A 20,603-nucleotide genomic window follows, 5' to 3' on the forward strand; every position below is an offset into this window, starting at 1 on the left:
GTGGCCCACATGCACAGTGGGCCGTTTGTGGTGCGACCGCGTGTACAGTGAGGCACGTGGACAGTGGGGCCGCATAGGACTTCCCAGCAGCTGTTAGCGGGCACCCGAGGAGATGGAGGCAGGGGCTCAGGGTCCCTACCACTCACCCATAAGCACCCTGGCGGGGAAGCAGGCCGCCGACAGCGCCTGGGTGCGCCCTGGGACCGGCCGCTGTTGGTGGGTACGAGGTTCAGGCTGGCGGTGGCGCACTGTGTCACTTACACAGTGACAGACTCTTTAAACAGCAGGGGCCGCTGCTGACAGGGCGAACTTGACGTGCGTTCTGTGTGGAAGGGCTGTCCTCTCGTCGTGGTGGCCGTACCCGCGACTCGAGTTCAGGAAGGACACTCACGCGTGAGCAGATACGTGTCAGTAACCCACCGTCACGGAAGAAATCCAGTCAGAGCTCACAGTCGCAATGAAGTACCAGGGACGGTGACGCAGTGGCTTCAGTTTTTTTCTTTTCCAGTCTCATCACCTTTTTATTTGTTGGCAGAATACTTAAAAGATGAATAATGCACCCAACCAATAGTATAATAATACCTTTAAATTTGAAAATGCCAAGTATTATAACCAGTTTACCATTTTCTAGTCCCTTCTCTGGATTTCCTTCACTAGGCTGCTTACTCACCTTTGTCCCCTCCGAGGGCCTGGCACAGGCAGGGCTGTGTCCTTCCCTGAACTCTGAGGGTCCAGGTGTCAGTGTGTGGGAACCTAGCGGGTGGACGCCCAGCGCCCACCTGCCTCTCTGTCCTTAGCAGCTTGAGTAGTGGTCTGGCTCCAGCAAGCCGAAGGCGCTGCGTTACATCTGTGTTACATCGGCCGTGTTTTACCTTGTTTCTGGCCTCGAGTTTGCGAGCTCCCTGGCTTTTCGCCCACTTTCCTGTTTTTCTGGGTTCATCGAGTCGTACACACGTGCTGCTTTTTCTCATGCCAAGAAGGAAAGCTCCATGATGGGTTAGAGGACTTAAAAGCACGAAGCTGGGAAGCGGAGGGTGACAGGTGCGGCACACTGGAGAAGCGGGAAGCCACATGTGGGATCTGAGGGGCAGCACGAGGACAGGCAGGAGCAGAGAGACGGTGGGGAAAAGGCAGAGGCATTTGAGGAGGAAGAACTAGGAAGTTACGCAAAGGTGGTAGAGCCCCCCTGACACCCAAGAAGACAGGTAAATACAGCGTTTGTGTAACCACAGCGTTTCACTGTGTGATGAGACGTGCTTCACATCACAGGGAACAAGACACGCCGCTTTGAGTAGCTGACATACAGCGTTACGTTAGTTTCCGGCACACAACACAGTGATTCAGTATTTTGTCTGTATTGCAGAACGATCACCATGATGGATCTGTAGCATCCATGGCCATACAGTTACCAAAATTTTATTCACGTTTGGAGGCCTGTACAATCCAGAGGATCCTGTGATTTTTTGACAACCTCAAATCATGAATAATATTTTCATACATAAATTGCTTTGTTTTTAAGGTTTCATTGTTAAGTCTCGCCATTATGTAATTTGATGATGAAGTGTTGGATTTTCCAATACAGAGGAAACCACTTTTCCAAGCAGAGGAAACCATTTTGGTTGTAAAAAATAGTAAACTGTGCAAATAGACATATTTTGATTTCCTGTCCTTTCAGCTTTTAATGCTTTTTTTTTTTTTAAGTTACTCGTAGTTTAAGACAGTAATGAATAAAGTAATTGACTTTCCCTGACACCATTAAGCTTGTTAGGCAGGAATAGTCTGTATTGCCCTCTGTTGGTGATTAATAGTTATTTTTGACAAAGTAATTGCTGCTATATGTGTCATTTATATCTATTTAATAATCGTATCAACCAGTATGTTTTATAGGAAAGCACTTTTAAAAACTGACCCAAGAGTTATGGCCATAAATCAGTGAAAGGGAAAATGAGATTTCGGTCATCTTGATGTAATAGTTTTATTGACTAAGGTAGTGTGGAAACACTTTTGCCTTTGATTAACTTTTCTTTCTCTCTCTTTTTTGTTTTCTTGTCAGAGCCCCGCCTCAGATACGGCGTCCCAATCGGGAAGTGAGACCTCTGAGGAAAGAGATGCCCGCGGCTGGAGCCCGGGGCCCTGCAGGCCGAGCACACCCCGCAGCCAGGAGCGAGAAGCCGGCCGCCGGCAGGGAGAAGGAGTGCAGAGCGCGTGCGAGGGACGACAAGGCGAGCGGTCTCTTTGTGACTCACCCCCTCGGAGCCCGTGGCTCTCGCTGCGGAGTGGGACTGTCGTTGGCTTTTCAGAGTACCCTGCTGTTGACACAGAAGAGATTTTAAAAAGTCTGAATTAGAAACCTTAGCGGGCCGTGTACTTCGAAGGCTGGTCAGCAATCCCAGCCACCTCAGAGATACATTAAAAAAATGCACACACCCAAACATTTAGTAAAATGGATCTTTTGTAGAAATATTCACAGTAAAATTTTAAAACCTCAGTACATGCTAACACTTACTTTGAATCAAAATGGATAATAGGTGAAAACACAATCGCAGGAGAAAGACATAAGGAAGTAGATCTGTGTATTCACAGAATGAGATGACGAGTATCATTTACTACTGCTAAAAAAAAAAAATCTTTGATTTAACTCTGAATTTCAGAGTAGGACAAGATTTGTTTTTCTTCCTTAATGAGAAAATTCTCCCCGGTTAGGCTTCATCATGTACACTTACCTGGGAAATTGACTGGTGAATAAACACAGTACTGGGTGGGAATTCTGGACTGCTCTTAACATGGGCTTCAGAAAAAGGGGCCGAAGATGATCTCACAGAGAAGGAGTGAGCCAGGGTGATCTGTCACATCTTGTGACCTTGATTTTAATGAAAAGACAGAAATAAATTTTTAGTGATAACATTTCCCATTTTCGTTATGATGTCATAAAATGCATGCTGCTATTGATTTGCCACAGAGAAGTTTTATTTTACTAGCACGGGGTTCAGGATGTGTCATCACGTTTATGCCCTGATGTTCATACTGAAGGTATAGCCAGGAACACGTGGTTATCCTTCAAGATGATGTTTGAGTATCTTTACTGTGTATAACTCCAGTCAGTAGATGAGGGCTCCACACAGCCCCGCTTCCCAGGCCTCTGAGCGTCTGACCATGGAAGATAAAACGTGTTTCCACAGTGGTTCCAATGAGGAAGATTTAAGACGTTCTGCTTCTCTGCTTCATGAGGACACTGACAACGAATTAGGTTTTTTCCTTGTTTGTAATTTGTTGAAGCTTTATGCCATAAAACTGAGTGGTTTCATCTCAGATCCTTTTGGTTAGTGAGAGTTACGAATACATTTTCCCGTTGACAAAATTGAACTGGTTCTCCTCCCTTATCAAAAGCCACCTAAATGGATACCTAAAAATCTGTCTTAGGCATCACCTTTGTTTCTTCCTCTGCTCTTCATTTTTGTGCGGCTAACCTTGGTGCGCGCTTGAGAGAATAAAGTAGGGGCTGAACAAAGTCCCTCCTTTGCTCTGCGAGATGCTTTTAGGGGAACTCGTGGGACCGGGCGAGGAACTGTCAGGCTTCGCTTCCTTTCACGTGACACGAGAGCAGAACCCTGGTTGTGGCCTGTGGGTGCGTCTCTGCAGGCACGCAGAGTGATTAGACAGTCACTCAACAAACAGGCCCTCGGAGCAGGGAGGCATCTTATCCTCATTTTACAGATGAAGAAACTGAGGCAGCACTAAGGGAGTTGTGTACGGTCACAGAGTAGGGACTGGAGCTTGGAGGGAAATCTTGGAGTGAATTCACAGATCTTTTTTTTATCTATCTCAGGATTTTCCACACTATATAGTATCCCTACCAAATTAGATTAAAAATCTGGATTGGATTTGAAAAGAGTCCCAGGACAATTAAGGAAACGTTGATTTTTAAATGTGATTCTTAAAGAACAAAACAGGCAGCATTTGTTTGACTGTCAAATAAAATTTTCTGGAGATGTTAATTGTTTTTTATTAAAAAGTTCTAAATAATTTTCTAAATCTTACCTATTTTTCATAGACCTTTCAGTACTCAGAATGTCACTGGAAAGGAAGCCCTTTATTATAAAAACTAAGCAAAACTCTACAGTCGTTTGAGGATAAAAGATGTTCTGAGTCACTCTGGAAACAAAGGGACCGCAACTGAAGAACGTTCACGGAACCGTCATTAGAATATGAAAGGTGTACTTGGTTCCATTATGATCATTATAGGCAATTAGCATATCAGAGTCCCTAAAACTCACCGAGGGCTGCGACAGGGCTGGAGACAGTCGCGGTGAAACTGACAGATAGCCACTGCCACCGAACGTGATTCGAAAACGAGGATCGGAAGGGTCCTCAGGGATACTTTAGTCCTTGGTGTCGTTGGCTTTTAAAAATCAGTTTTGCGCGTTGCAAGCAGTTTACAGAGCGAATGAAGTGGAGTAGGTTAGAAAATTCCGAGTGCACCGCTCAGCGTAAAGACGGTGTTGTTCGGAGGACATAAGTTGTATGAATACATAACAATTCAGGTCTGTAACTATGTCTACACTAGCTCATGATCTGAAACGAGTTTGCTCCTTTGTGTCATGGCCGGAAGGTCTGAAAGCTGCTGCTGTACTCCAGCCACCTAACTATGAGTACAAAACGGGGAGGCCGGGAGAAATTAGAGGTCTCGCCGAAAGTCTCGGTGTCTGTGGATGTAGTTGATGCTGTGAGCCGCGTGCCGGAGCCACAGACAGGCGGTTCCCTTCCTTGAGCACACTTAACCTGCACCAGGCCCGTTCGGAAGCTTTGTACGCGTTGGCTTATTTAGTGCCTATAAATAGCCGTGACTTAGCATCATTTTTCTGTCCTATGTATGAAGGAAATTGAGGACCATAGTCATGACCGAAGTGGGCGGTGGGACGAGGACTTGAACTCGGACCCTAATACCTGACCGACTTTTAATCATAGGCTCTCCAGCCTCTTATTTGCAGAGGCTCGCCATCTTATCTTACTGTATCACGAACACTTATTTCTTACAGGAGTACCAGTTCATTTCCTGAAGGCGGTTAAGTCATTTCTTTTTTGCAGACTGGTGACAGGCTTCAAGTTAGGTCCAAGCTTAAGAGTGCTGTTTTTCAGTAAGAGTCACTTTGCATGATGATCTTTTTTTCTGTCCTTTCGGTCTTACCCCGTGGCGTGCAGAGTCATCGTAGGCTTGTTTGTTACCCCGTCTACTTAACGCGCCTGTATTAATAAGTGTGTACTTTGTGTGAGTCACACTTCTAGGTTCTTGGAATACAAACTAATAAGAGGGACTCCTGGCCCCAAATCGATTATATTCTTGTTGACAAGAAAGAGTCAGATGAATAAATGAACCTTTACAGCTATATTTTTTAGTCTTACTTGAATGTACCTGAGAAAATTGGATATAGCGTTATTGTACTATTTAAACCTAGAGTCGGTATAGAAATGTACATAGAAATAAATGCATTTTTTATTTAAAAAGAATAGTCTAAAAATAAAAGATCAGGTAGCAGAAGAAATTTTTTTTAATTATTACCAAACATAAATTTGAGTCATTCAACTCTGATTCTCAAGTATTTTTTTGAGACTGTGGCTTTCTGGTTAATTACCTCTTAGTGACATGAGCCGTGCTTTTACTGTGATCTTATGATTAAAGCTGTATGTGCTTTTAAATGTAATTCAGAGTAAAGTGTAGTGAGTTATATTATTTCACGTACAGGACTTCATTTCATTGAATCGCTCATGGCACACGGCCATTTTTGAATACATTCGTTCTCAGGAGTAAGCCCGCCCAGGGAGGTCTGACACTCCCCTCGGAGATTGTCACACACACACACTCAAACTCACACATACATCGACTGACACACACAACTGACACACTCACACTAATGGCACACACGTGCGACTAACACGCATGACTGACACACACTCCTGACACACTCACAAACTGACACACACACGACTGACACAAACTCACATGACTGACGCACGCACGACTGACACGAAGGCAGCGTAGGCACCGTTTACAGGTAGTAAATATACAGTCTTCGGTTGGCGGACGCCCTGGGCGGCTGCGCCTGGCCGTCGCACGTTGCCAGGCCGTCTCCAGATGAGCGGGGTGCTCTGACGGGAAGGGTGGTCGATGTTTGTCTCCTCAGTGAGTGCGGTGGAAGCAAACAAGTGTGCAGGGTCTTCCCTGGCTCATCAAGCTCTCGAGCAGCCCAACGAGTCAGGTGGTTTCCAGATAGTGGAAGAACAGCCTTAATTCTTTGTGCTGTTAACAGCTACAGGAGTGAGACACCTTTAAATTTCACTTGCATTGTTAACCTTCTTCTTACTCTCCCGAGTCCAGAGAGGCAACAGAACAATAAATCGAGCCCTGGTTTGCAGCATTTGCTGATTTCTACGGTATAAGTACTGCCACTGCGACCGGTTTCAGGCTGCCCAGCGTCACTGGTCTCGGCTGAGATGAGGTGGGCAGTAGCGTTCCGTGCTGTAGGGTCTCTGCTGGCACGCGACAGTGGGCGGAAGTACCTCACGTGCATAAGTGACAGTTAAATAATGAGAAGGGAGGCGTTTTGAGTATCTGTTACCTTTGTTTTTAATATAGTTTATTCTACGTTTGTGTCATTTGATTTTCATTAATGGCTGTGTTTTTACAGCTGGCTCACAAAATTCCTAAAAATTTAATGATCGGCTCTTGCAAACCAGAAAGCGTCAGCTTCAGCGGAGCAGTGCGTGTAAGCCCTGCAGCTGCCATGTACCCCACGTACCTGTCGCACGGATCGCGGACAGAGCGTTGGGCTCCGCAGGAGCCATCCATGGCCGTGCTCTGTCCCGCTCCCTGCCACTTCCTCCCCAGGGGGACTGCCGCTCTTAGCCCTGCTGCCGTAAGTCAGGTGCGCCTGTTTTGAAACTGTGTACAGTAGAGTATTCTTTTATTCCGGCTCTTTTTGGCTCCACGTGACGTTGATGAGATTCCTCTGTGTCATCGCCTGTGTCTGAAGTTTATTTTCATTACTATACAGTATCATGCCACAGTTAAATCTCTTTCACCGTTAATGGATATTTGGTTGCTTTTAGTGTGGAACTCTTATTAGTACTGCTGCTTTGGGTAATGTTACCGTTTCCTGTGGTGTGTGTGTGTGTGTGTGTGTGTGAGCGTTTCCAGCGGACACGTACCTAGGAGCGGGCCGCGTGGGTCGTAGGGTACTGTGTTAACCCTTAGTGGGTGACGCCAGATGGTTTGCTGAGGTGATCATACAGGTTCCCAGTCCTGGTTGCCCCACATCCCACCGGCACTCGACACTGTCCGTCTCTCGTGGGCTAGTCGTATATCTTACTGTGGTTTTGCCAGCCTGTCAACCATTATTGTGTATTTACCTGATAACGTCGGAGGCTGAAAGTTCTTTCATATGCTTATTGGCCATTTACATTATCGGTGAGTTGTTTTTAAGATATATCTTATTCTGTTCTCTGGATGGTAAATCACAAATTTTTTTTCTCTGGTGGCAGCTAATTTATAGTATTGGTTTTGCTTTGACTTTTTTTTTTTTAACATTATTGTGTTAGGTCCTGGCAGTTACTTACTGTTCTGCCCCTGGTTGTTTTACTCATTTCTGTGTTGTGTCTCCGGACGTGAATGAGAAGGCATTTTTGTCTGTCTGGTTTATAGCTGTCCCCAGCCACTGGAACAGTGTCCAGCACATGGTAAGTGTTAGTACGTGCTGCTGAGGAGCATGTGTGTTGGTAAGTGTGCAGAAGGATGCGGACTCATTGTAACGTAAATGCGTCTGTACCGACACCCAATGGGGGCCTGACGCTGAAGTCAGTAAACACCGCTCCGCATTTATCCACCGTTTTTCATGGTCAGGTGATAAAGTCCTCGAGTGGGATGCGGTTCGGGGGCCTCGTCTGATCTGACACTTCGTGGTGCGCATCTCGCACTGGGGAGGGAGCGTTTTAGGCGTGCGACGGTGTGCAGAGTGGCTGAAGCACCAGGGCCAGACTGCCTGGGATCCCCTGCGTGTCCTCGGACAGGCACGTAGCCTCTCCGTTCCTCCGCCTTCTCGGCTGCGTGATGGACACGGTAGCAGTACCTGCCTCATAGGACCTCTGTGGGGGCCGTGGCAAGAGCTGAGAACGGTGCCGGGCACAGAGTAAGCGGCACACGAGCGTTGGCTGGGAGGCAGCAGGGCCGTGGGGACCAACACAGACATGGTGCAGAGTGCAGATCGCCTTTTAAAAATTACTTTAAATTTTTATTTAAATATTTAAGTAAAATACGAGACTTCTAAGACATTTTGCACATGCTTTGGGCTATTGAATTCAGGAAACAGTCGAGTAAGTGGGCAAGTGGGAGGCAGTGACTTTGCAGAAAGAACCGCAGGTCAGCTGTGATCCCGCTTACACGCCCTGTGGCCGAGGCCAGTGGTTTGTGTTACTAATTAGCCTGGAAGCTGCTGCTGGGCAGCTCACTACCTGACGAGAGAGACAAGTCCCTTGTTGGACAGAACTCCGTTGGAAAAGTCTCTTGTTGACCTGAAATCTGCCTCTTCTGTCACTTTATGGGATCCTGGTTCTTTTCTCTGAAGAATGTAAAATAAACGGAGGTAAATAGGTCCGTTGGTCATGTGGCTCCATGAGCATTTTCTTCTTCGACTTCAGTGTCCCTGGCGGCCTTGGTCGTCCTGCATGTGACGTGGCCTTGAAGCCCTTATCATCCCGGTCATCCTTCTCTGGGTGTACTTCACACGTCAGCATTTCCCTGCATGCTGAACCTAGAGCTAATAACTGGCTACATTTTACTTCATCTGCCAACGGGCGAAGAACATGATAAAATGCAAAAACCTTTATTTGCACTTATCAGCCAAGCTGTGTCATTAATTGACTCTATGATATTGGATTAGTCACTAACCGAGGCCTCATTTTTCTCAAGTAGAATGATTAGTCAATACTAATGAAAGATCGTTAACAAACCTTTCTTGATATGGGTAATTTAGATGTTAGTCAAAAGAAGCTAAAATATTTTGCTTTAATGAGAAGGAAAAGTACATCAACCTTCATGCTCTGTATTACATTCTTGCTGAAGGCCGACATTGCCCATTAATGCGAAAATCTAAGCAGGGATTCCGAGATCTCAGCGACCTTGCAGCTCGTCTCATTAGGATAAACCGTACAGGTAACAGTACCTGGGGTGAGCTTGGCTTTATTGCTGGAAACAGAAGTTTCTTTTAGCCCTCATGGTAATCCAGCTGGTTAACTGCGGCTGGAGTTAGGTGTATCGGACACGTCTGTTCCAGTTGGTCTGTGTTGGTTATGGAGGATGATTGTCAGCCATTTTGTTGGTTCCCAGTATAAGCAAATTATTTATTTTTAGTTTTCCGAAATTCGTGTTTTAAATAACGTCACCGTTTTGATTAGAAAAAAATTCCTTGAATCCTCTTCGGAGTACTTAATGTGCGTTTCCGTGTCTGTCACCGCTACCACTGAGGGCCTCCAGTTTCTGGGGCTGGTCAGCTGACTGGCGTGTCCCCAAGTTTCCTCTTCTGTGGTCGCAGAGCCTTGACCTATCTCTGCTTGGACTCCTCCCTCCACTGTCTTTCCACTCCGTGGCCAGAGGGTCATTTAAAAGTGTGTCACGTTCTGTCATTCCCCTGAACCTATGTGAAACCCAGCCCCTTCCCTGGCCTGCAGGGGCCCAGGTGGGCTGGCGCTGCCCGGCTCTCCAGCCTGTTCCTTTTGCTCAGTACCTTTCCGTCACACTGACCACTCCATGTCCTCATGGCACGTCACAGTTCATAATTACGTGTGTTTTGGGTTGGCGACTAGACTCGATGCTCAGCGAGGGCAGTAATGTGTTTTCATTCGCTGATCTAACACCGACGCTCAGTATAGTGGGCCGGACACAGGTGCTCACATGCTTCTTGTTCTTACAGTCCTGGGACTCTTGTCACTGTCAGGGAAGTGCCAGCTTCTCCCTCCCCCCGGCAGAGTGCCAAGCCAGCATGGCCGCCTGCCTGCGTTTCGCGGTACCGATTCTTCCATGAGAAGTTTGCAGTGCTGTAGCGAGAGATAGTAATTCTTATTGCAGTCTGTAGTCGATTCATTTCTAGAAGAGTTTTAAAATGCTTACGAGCGTGTTCCCAGCCGTTTGTTTGAATGTGACTTTGTGGCCTTGGCCTGTGTGTAGTATAAAACGTGAGTCTAGGTTGAGGTTATTTTAAATTTGTTGCTGTGTGTGTTGCGTAGGAATGCCAGAAGGGACTCCTTTTAATAGTGACAGTATTGGTATCTGTCATCTGAAACACAGGATTCTTTTCTGCAAATTTAGTTTAATACTATTGCCATGCTAACCAGAAACAGTAAATCACTCATTTTTTGGTCAAGTCACCAAAATACTGCTTGGTCATTTTCCCAGAGGCTTAAAAACTTAGAGCATTTGCCAAAGGGAGTCACTTAGGCCCCTCTGGACGCTTAGGACCGGCCCTGGGTCTGTCTCCGATGCCGTGTGGTAGGAGAGGTTCATCCTGGCCTCGCTCTCCAGGTTTAAGCGTAGGAAACAGACTCATTTTTGGACCGCTTTCCCCTTTTATTTTTGCATTAGATGGCAGCCATGGGTCTGATGCTTTGGGCAGGTGCTTGGCCGTGTCTGCTGAAGCGGTTCCAGTGGCTGAACTGCCTCTGGGACCTGAGCACGTTTCATTTAAAGCTCTTCGGAGCTGAGTACATCTTGGCAGAACCCTTGAGAAACTATAGCCCAAAATTCTTTAAAAGCCACCGTATTATTAGGTAAAGAATTTGGGGTAAAGGGTATTGCTTTAATGGTCTTAATGATACTTTTTGGGAAGGGCCCCTGCCATCGTCATTACAGTGACGTTATGATGTGGCCCAAGGCCCTGACTAGGCGAAGCTGAACCCGGGGGGTTACCTACCGCCAGTGGCGGGGAGAAGGCTCTGTGAGACGCATGCCAGGGCCCCGGGCTACCGCATCCGCAGCCTCTCTCTCGGAGGCTGCGTCCGGTCATACACGACCTGCTCTTAAGCATCAAGTGACTCAGCTGGGCAGGGGACGGTCCGATGCCCAGGCCGGGATGTGGTAAAACCTCTGCTCTGACATTGTCATGAACTTGAGTAAGTTACTCAGCTTTTCGGAGTCCCAGCTCCTTACCTGTAAAAGCAATCACAACGACTACCTTGTCGGGCCGGGGCGAGTATGAGACGAGGGAATACATGTGAGGTTTCTGGCGTGTAGCATGTTCTCTGTATGTGAATCTCCTTCCTTCCTTCACATTACTCTTCTGAATCCCCCCTGGTGGCGTAGGGGTCCCTGCACCCAGAAATCCAGGGGCGTTTTGCAATGGCCATTTCAGCCTTTCCTGCAGCTCTCCCCCGCAGATCGTAAGTTTGAAGAAGTGTACATATAATAAAGTTGGCCCGTTCATCTGTTTCTGATGAATTAAATAAGGGAGGGTGGCATTTGGGTAATCAGAAAATACTATCTTAAAATAATGAAAAATTATTTTTTAAAAATGGTTACATTAAGTATTTTTACAGCTTAAAGATGTCACTTAGAACTGCGTCGTTATCGACCGGTCCTGCTTTTGCGTCTGTCCCCAGGGAAGGAAGAATGGGCAAGATGGTGCCAGCGAAGGCGAAATCCCCAAATTCGACGGTGCCGGGTACGACAAGGACTTGGTGGAGGCCCTTGAGAGAGACATCGTGTCCAGGAACCCTGGCATTCACTGGTCAGTGTTTCCGGGCTGGCGAATCGAGGTGGCGGAGAGAGCCGGCCGTGGCTGCCAGCTTGGCGCGCGTCTTCCCTCGTCACCCCCTCGTCTTCCGTTCGTGGCTTCGTCCGTAACGCGAGGGTGCGGAGAAGCAGGACAGTTGTTTTTTCAGAACAGAACCAAGATCCTTTACGTATTAATTTGATGTTGGTGTGACTGACAGAGGCTGTTAATTGAATGACATGTCTTAATTAATAACTGCAATGTTATCTGATCACTGATCACATTTTATGCGGTAAGAATTAAATAGTGTTCTTAATTTATGAAGAATAATTTCATAAGTAAAACAATGAAAAGGATTAGTATTGACCATCAGTCATAGATGTCCCTGAATAAACATGGAACTTTGCTGGTCTCGCACAGGGACGACATAGCAGACCTGGAGGAAGCGAAGAAGCTGCTGAGGGAAGCTGTCGTCCTCCCAATGTGGATGCCCGACTTTTTCAAAGGGATTCGAAGGCCGTGGAAGGTGAGAACTCGCTAACCAACACAGGTATAGAAAACGCTGCCCGTGTCATAACGAAAGACAGCATCGCAGTTCCTTCCTGTGTTTGCACGGCTGTGAAGGTCGGGGGAGGTTTGCTTAGACCCCCCTTGTCCGGGTTTGAACTTGTAGTTGGGTCGTGCTGCCTCTGCACGGCACGGAGGGGATTGGAGGGTTGTTAAGTCACTTCCCACAGGGTCACTGACCCAGAGAGTAGTTTTAGGAATTTTCTAGGTGTCTGTTTCTGTAAATATGTTAAGCAAATTAAATTTTACTGGTACATAGTCTTATAGAATAGGTGTTTAACCAATAAATATATTTCTGAAAATTGGCGTGTTTCTCACTAATTCACGATTTTGATCACTTCGCCTAGATTTGATATAATTCTCGGACCCAATTAGAACGTGTGTGTTTTTAGCTTGTTCCCTGCGTTAGCGCCTGCCCGGGACTAGCTCCTCCTGAGTCTGTTTTCACGTTAGCATGCTGCAGAGCTTCGAGCAGCTGCTGCCGGACCTTGCTTTGGTCTTTGCCTAGCCGGGCCCTGCCTTTCCTCTGGCTGGGAGACGGAACTGAAAGCTCATCTGACTTTGCCCTCCTGGCTTGGCTGGGGGCTGTCTCTCCTCTCAGGACGACTCCTGTTCGTCGCTACGAACGGCTTGGGGCACCTGGCATTTTGGTTGCCTCTCACGACTTAAAAACTTCTGTAGACAGTTATAGATTTACCTAATTCAGGGACCAGGTTGTATACCATACATTCTCCCTTTATTATAGCTTCTAAAACAATATTGAAAAGAGAGACTGAGATCTTAAAGCCGGTATTTAAAGGAGCTTTAAAATAGCCGGAGTGGTAGGTGCGGCCTCCCGTCAGGATGAGCCAGCAGGTTTCAGTGGCAGGGCGATTTGCAGATGTGGGAAGGCGGCCTGCGGCGGAGTGGAGGGTGGACCGTGGGCCGTGGGCCAGAGGGGCGGGGCTGGATGACGAGTCTGATCGGAGGCTGTTGCCATAGTTAAGCCCTTTGTTATCTGACTAGAGAAGGCGGGCAGGTTTGTGAGAGGCTTTTAGGGGGTGTAAGTGGTAACATCGTGACTGGTCGGATGTCCGACTCTGGGTTCCAGGCCTAACTGAGGGGTGGCAGCTACCCCAGACCGGGCCAGACTTCACAGGTCAAGGGCTATTTCCCACCAGACGGCCCATACTTCAGATGTTAGCTGCAAACTTACGGGTCCCTAGGTCCCCCTCACTTTTGACCAGCTGGCTATAAATTTGAGCTTTCTCACTATCCCCGTCTAATTTCACTGATCCCCTAGAATGACTCACAGAACTTAGGAAGGTATCGTAGTTAAGATTACAGTTTTATTATAGCGGAAGGGGAGGTACCTCAGAGCCGGCTCAAGAGAGAAATGCATGGGGTGAGAAGGGGGGACGCTGAGAGTAAGGCCTGTGTGTGTCCCCTCCCGGTGGGGCGGGACGCTTGGCCTGGGTCCCCTCCTGGCAAGGTCGGGGTGCTTCACCCTCCTAGCACGTGGACGTGGACAGAACCTAGAGTGTGGCCAGCAGGGAGGCTCACCGAGCGTCGTGTCCGGGTTTTTGTGGCGTTCATTACACGGCCACGGCTGATCGGGTGGTGGCCCGTGAGCCTCAGCTCCCATCCCCGTCCCCTGGGTTGATGGCACAGGCCCCCGAGCCCCAGCCCTCCGGTCACATGGCTGGTTTTTCCAGCCAGGCCAGTTGCCCACCCCATCCTGAGTCATCTCTTAGGGGGCTACCGTGAGTCACCCAGGACAGTCCAAGGGTTTGGAGCGTGCCTCCTGGGAGCAGGGGAGGCCAGCGCGTGTGACACGGGGCGCAGTGAACCGGCGCCGGGAATCCAGAAACGGGCAGGTTCTGACAGAGACGAGACGTTAGGTAAACGCTCGGAGGTGACTGGAACCAGAGGCTGGGGCTTAGGCAGAGGAGGGACAGCTGTGGGCGAAGTCGTCCACGGAGTTTTATGAAGGAACAAGAGCTGCGGGAATGCCCAGGGCTGGGGCAGAGGCCCAGAGACGCCGAGGGTGGTGCTGGTGGAGAGGGCAGGGTCCCAGCATCCCTGGGAAGGAGGGTCTCGGGAAGAAGGGACCAAGCACCGGTCTCTGCACACCAGAGGTCAGAGGGAGAGGGTGCGGGCTGGAAGGTGACCGCTGGATGAGAAAATCAGGTATTTTTGGTGAAGAGGTGGAGGCAGAAGCTGGTCGTAGCCCATGAAGCAGCACTGATAAGATAGGTCGGCCCGGGACGGAAGGAGAGGCGGACAGCAGCCCGAGGATGCGTAGGGTCAGGCGAAGGACTTTTAAAAAACGAGACCCACTTAGGCACGTTTCTGTAGCTGGGAAAGAGCCGGGGCAGGCGACACAGGAAGCGGAGGAGGTGATGGGGGAGCGACGTCGCGGGGAGCAGAGGAGCAGACGCCGCACGGCGGCCACGAGCCACGTGTGTGGTGGCCACGCGGACGACGTGACAGGAGCCAGAGGGCGCGAAAGGGAGGGGACATCGCAGAAGGAAGCACGAACTTGGCTGTAGCCATGCCTACACCGTTAGTCGCTTTTATAGCTTTCAGAGTATCAATCTCATGCAGTTAAAAGCTCCTTATAAAGGAAAAAAAAATTTTTATAAATCTAGTGTTTTAAATCCTGGTGGTCCCTGGTGGTTCTAGGGGTCCGTGTTACAGCCTGAAAGGGTTTGGACAGTTTCCCAATTTAGTTTAAGAAACTTGGACACACACGTCGTTTTAAAGTTTAAATCCCCAGCTTTAAACTAAATTAACAGACGGGTCAGACTTTCTCTTAAGATCAGCAACGATTATGCAGAAAAAATGTGATGCTGGCTGTCAGCGGAACTGTTAAGGTGGCTAGTGAAGTCAGCGTCTGAGAGTCCGTGAGTCTTCAGACCAGGATTGGTGACCCCAAACGATTTTTACTCCTCATTGATTTATTTTTATAGAATGCTTTTCTGTTTGTTTGTTTTCAAAAGTGAGAAGTAACTAAGATCCAGTTTCCAGTCCATGTCACGTTTAGTGGCTCTTTCATCAGTGACACTAGTTTATGTACATGATTAACTCACTAGCTGGCAAAATGCTAGCTAATTCGATTCTGTTTGAATCCCTACTAGGTTTTAGTTACCTTATTAACTGAGGAATGGTTCTTTGTTCTTGATTAAAAGCTGTGTCGTCAGTTGTTGTGGGAGACAGGTTTGTTTTATTTTCATTTCATTGACACAGAGAGTCTCTCCTAAGTGATATTCAAAACCGTGCATATTTATCTCTTGCCGGTTTTAGGGAGAGTGGACAGCGTCTGTCCAAACACATCAGGAGACTCCTTGTCGTCCAGGCCCTTGTCAGCCCACGTCTGAGTGCCTCTGATGTGTGACATTTTGTGACTTCACTCTTCATGTTTTTCTGTCTATAAAATGAGACTCGTGCCAAATTCACCATGATTTTCTTGTAACAATTGAGTTTATCTTCTGCTGGGACATTTTCCTTTTACAGTATTTTATGAGAAAGCATTTTAACCCGATAAGCCACTCACTGAAATAAATCTTTGGTGCCTTCAGGGCGTGCTGATGGTCGGACCCCCTGGCACTGGTAAGACCATGCTCGCTAAAGCCGTCGCCACCGAATGTGGCACAACCTTCTTCAACGTCTCCTCGTCCACGCTGACGTCTAAGTACAGAGGAGAATCGGAGAAGTTAGTCCGTCTGCTGTTCGAAATGGTGAGTGGCGTTCTGCTCACATTTCAGAGTGCTGTTGGCGCAGGCAAGTGACGCTGCTGTAATCTAGGTCGTTCACGCGGGGCCGGTGGCCTGCTGGTTTTTAATTGTGACACACTGATACGGCATGGGATGGGGGGGCGTGTGGGGTTGTGATGTGCCTCCGGCGTCCCTTCCTTGCTGAGGTGAAGCGAGGCCCTCTGGCACCCTGTCCGCGAGGGCGGGGAGGCTTTGAGGTGTTCCCGGGCCCAGTGGGCAGGGCGAGCGGAAGTCCATTTTAATACGTCTCTGAAAGAGCAGTTAGAAGTCGATCTGCCACTGCAGTGTGTCCCTTTTCCTAAAGGAGTGGCAGCAGTTACTTACGAGTGTGTGTTCGAGGACGGAGGGTGGAGACATAACTTTCAAAAGTCTCGTATCACGGACGTTTTCTAACACAAAAGCAGAAGAACAGTGCCGTGAACCCCCATGCGTCCGTCGCCCAGCTTCACCAATCTCGTAACCTATTTTGTGTTTCTGGAACTTTCCTTTTTGGATGTGAACGATTGATTTAACCTCAGTCAGTGACCAAATGTGACATTAAACCAGTGAGAAACATCTGCTCTTTATTGTGGTTTTAGAAATGGAATTTCTAAAAATTCAGATCACTGAATGATTTCTTTATGACGTTTCCGCGAAGGCTAGGTTCTACGCGCCCACCACGATCTTCATCGACGAGATCGACTCCATCTGCAGTCGCCGGGGCACCTCTGACGAGCACGAGGCCAGCCGCAGAGTCAAGTCCGAGCTGCTCGTCCAGATGGATGGTAATCGCCGTCCGATCGCGGCCTCAGACGTGTTGTGTTTCCTTCGGGCGTTTTCCGTAGAGTCGTACCTTGGAAGTTCTCCGTGGATGGCCTCGAAGGCAGTCAGAGCTCATTTGTTCGTCCACTTTGCATTCGATCATGCGTCTGTCTGTTAAGAGTCAGGTTCAGGGGTTACAGAGAAGAGGAATGTCGTGGCCTTTGAGGGATTTCTGTTGGGAGCGGAGGTTCCAGAGGCGGTCCCAGGGGGCGTTGAGACTCTGTTTTTTTGTTTGTTTTTTTGCCTTCAGACCCTTTGGGAAACAGGGCTGACCTGTTTTCGTAGTGATATCCAGACATTATTTACCTTCGCATCCAGGCTCCTTCTCTTACAAGTGGCTTTCCAGAGGCCAGAGGACATGTGGAACGTAATAAACTGGGAGCAGAAGCAGACAGAGAATCCAGTGGTTCTCCATTGAGTTAGACGTTCAGGAGGTTTGCAAAAACATAAAAAAAAATCACACTCTTTTTCCTATTTTTTTGGTTTGGAAAATTACAGTTATTTTTCATAAAAGTATGGTATTTAATGTATTAACAAATAATGGCTTTTATTATCACTTTAAAATGAGTTGATATTTTAAAAAATTCTCCATTTTAATTTCTGGTGGTAAGTGTTGGTGGATGTCTGCCACACACACAGAAGCTCTTCAGAATGCGGTGACTTTTAAGAGTCTGTGCAAGGGTCCTGAGGCCGAAGTGTGTGCGGGCCGGCAACCTAGGTGGGCAGCAGGCACTTAGGCGGTGATGGTGTGGCGTCGCTTCCGGGCCAGAAATGGACCCGGGGTGCATCCCGGCACGCAGCAGGGGAGGCAACACCCAGACGGCGGGGGTTGTGGAGGGACTAGCCGAGGCCGGCTCGGACGCACTCGTGGACGTTATTCCAAGAAAAGGCTTGGGCGAGCCCCTGAAGGGAGAGCGTGACGGGCCCAGAGCCATGTTTAGAGACACGTTACTCTGGTTGTTGTGTGCTAAACGAGGAGGCCGCTTAAGCAAACTGTGAGAAAACATAACGTTAAAAAATACCCCGAGTGTGTCATTGTAAAACAGCATGGTTGCCCCCCACCCTGGGTGTTCATCGATTACCTACCACGGGTGTCGCGTCCAGTGCCAAGCATAGGAAGATGCGTAAGAGGGTTACTACAGCCCCGCCCCCGGCCCCTAAAGATGTGCCATTTCAACTTCTGCTGGAGAGTGAGGGGAAGGAGCAGCTATGTCGTATTTGTGGGGAGGGATATAGAAGAAAACACATCATGTGTTTTAAAAATATCACTGGATTCGAATTAGCTGAATTTCACAAAATTTTGTATTTGTGACTGCTGATTATTAGTTGGACAGCTTGATTCTTTGTGATAATGATTCAAATAGTGGTTTAGTAATAATTTATTAAGAAAATACCACATTGAACTGGGTTGCTTTAAATCCACTACTTTGCTGTGTCAGGCTAGAAACTCTGGTAAAGTTTGTGAGTTTCTGATATTTTTTTTTCACTGCATATTTTCCAGAGTTCCTGTGTAACCTTAAGTTTTTTATTCTAAAATTGTAATTCTGAAAAAGGAGACTCTACATACATATATTTGGACGGGTATAAAAAAATGGTTTTTTCAGTAGTGACTGATTATTAGGTTTATTCTTAAATTTTTTGTTTATTTTTTGAGTCTCTTAGAAGTTTGAAGGAAAAAACTATTACAGTATAACCTGCGTTTCAGAACTGTGATTGCACGCAAGTATATTAAGTAAATGTGAACCCCCTTCTGTTCTCTCTTGCGAAGATCAAGTAGACTAACAACTAAAAAAAGTTTTTGAGGATCTTCATGATTTAAAGAAATTAGAGAAAACTAAAGAACATAATCTCTTATGCCTTTTCCTTTCAGAGGAAGTATCCACTCATTTTCCTTACAGAAAAATATGGTTTTTCTTACTGGGTTAGAGTCCAGCGATAGATTATGTGAACTCTCCTCCCTCGTTCCGTAGTCACCTGTGGACGTGTCGGGTTCGGCGGCAGTTCGTGCGGAGCCCACCTCCGCGGCTGTGGCCGCTGCTGAGAACTGTCGCTTGGACGGAAGAACACGGACCGTGAGGAAAACGCTCTGTCCCCCTTGCTGTCGTAGGAGTTGGAGGCGCGTTGGAGAGCGACGACCCTTCCAAGATGGTCATGGTGTTGGCCGCGACCAACTTCCCTTGGGACATCGACGAAGCCCTGCGAAGGAGATTGGAAAAAAGGATTTACATTCCTCTCCCAACAGGTACGGTGCGTTCCTTCGACTGTGTTTCACCCTTTCTTTTGCTTCTGTTACATTTTTAAAATCCCTCGAAGTCCTCACTCCGTTGGGAGGTCGATGGCGTCACAGAGCGACTCGTGGTGGCCTGGCGGCCCCGGCGCTCAGCGGAGAGTCTTAGTTCAGAGCAGAGTTCGTGTCCATGACCCCGGCAGGCAGCTGAGTCCTCACTTTTACACCCGAAGGCTCTTCATGAAAGCTGAAGTGATTAAAAGCGAAGTTCTCTCGAGATCTTTTTAAAAATACGCTGCTTTGAAAGATGTAATTTCATCATATCAACGAACGTTGAAATTTTTACAAGTGACTTTTTTCATTCTATAGTGAGATAAAATTTACACGCCGTGAAGTGTACAGATCTTGAGTGTGGAATCCGATGAGCGGTGACAGATGACTGCTCCCGTCACGCCAGCACCTGCTCGTGACGTGGGGCGTCCGTCAGCCCGGGACGTTTCCCTGCGCCGCCTGTCGTCCCGTCAGACCTCCTTTCCTCTCCCGGTTTTCATCGCCATAGGTTGGCTCCACGGAACGGGCACCGTGACGTACCACTCCACGTGCCGGCCGCTGTCACTCGGCCCGGCACTGCTAGAGTCACCGTGCGCCCGTTACATGTGTCAGGAGTTTTGTTTGTGGTACGATTACACTGCGGTTCGTTCTCTTTTTGGTGGACATTTGAGTTTTCTAGGTTTGGGCCGTTACGAGTGAAGCAGTAAATATCTCCCAGAAGTCTTTTCTGTGTGAGCGTTTTCAGCTCTTTCGGGGACCGTAGGTGAGAAGAGGTGGACCCGAGACTGGGTACGTGTGTAAACAGCCTAACCCAAACCTGCGTGGCCGTGCTGCGTCACGTTCAGCGCCGGGAGCGAGCGTGCCGTGCTGCCCCGCCCTGGTCAGCGTCTCCCGTCGGTGGTCCTGCTGGGTGAGGGATGCTCTCGGTGCCGTGGAGCGCGTCCCACGTGCCCTAGGCCATCGCGTCTCTTTCGTGCAGTGTCTTTTCAGGTCTTCTGCTCAGTTTTAATTGGTTTATTTGCTGTTTTCTTAGTGGCGTGTAGTTCTTTATCAGATACGTGCCTTGTGGGCATTGTGGGCATTGTGGGCATTTTCTTCCAGTTTGCGATTTCTCATTCAGGTTTCTTTACGGTGTCTTTTGATGAGCAGACATTTTAATTTTGATGAAGTCCGCTTGTCAAATTTTTTTTTATGGGCAGTGCTTTTTGTATCTTAAGTCTTTGGTTACCCCAATAGGGCAAAATTTTTCTCCTGTATTTCCTTTCAGAAACTAGTTAGATCTGTGATCCATCTTGGGCTAATTTTGAGATATGTGTCAGGGGTTGAATTTCATTTTTTTCTTATGTGTATTGAGTTGTTCTTGCACCAGTTGCTAAGAGTTTTCTTTTTCCACTGAATTACTTTGACACTTGTATTGAAAATTATTTTGGTGTGTACGTGTGGGTCTAT

The 20,603-nt window shown here is 47.8% G+C and overlaps 1 protein-coding gene across 1 annotated transcript in view; it reads left to right on the plus strand.

The window, feature by feature from the left end:
• The window catches only part of KATNAL1 (katanin catalytic subunit A1 like 1), a 39,985-nt gene that overhangs the window by 12,888 nt on the left and 6,494 nt on the right, over positions 1–20,603 (plus strand). The window contains exons 3-8 of the mRNA XM_039862523.1: positions 2,054–2,222; positions 11,641–11,768; positions 12,174–12,279; positions 15,881–16,039; positions 16,713–16,839; positions 18,984–19,118. Coding sequence (XP_039718457.1) covers positions 2,054–2,222; positions 11,641–11,768; positions 12,174–12,279; positions 15,881–16,039; positions 16,713–16,839; positions 18,984–19,118 — 824 coding nt within the window. The remainder of the gene's footprint in view (positions 1–2,053; positions 2,223–11,640; positions 11,769–12,173; positions 12,280–15,880; positions 16,040–16,712; positions 16,840–18,983; positions 19,119–20,603) is intronic.

This window comes from Pteropus medius, unplaced genomic scaffold (genome assembly GCF_902729225.1).
Source record: "Pteropus medius unplaced genomic scaffold, Ma_sr-lr_union100, whole genome shotgun sequence".
NCBI classification, from domain to species: Eukaryota; Metazoa; Chordata; class Mammalia; order Chiroptera; family Pteropodidae; genus Pteropus; species Pteropus medius.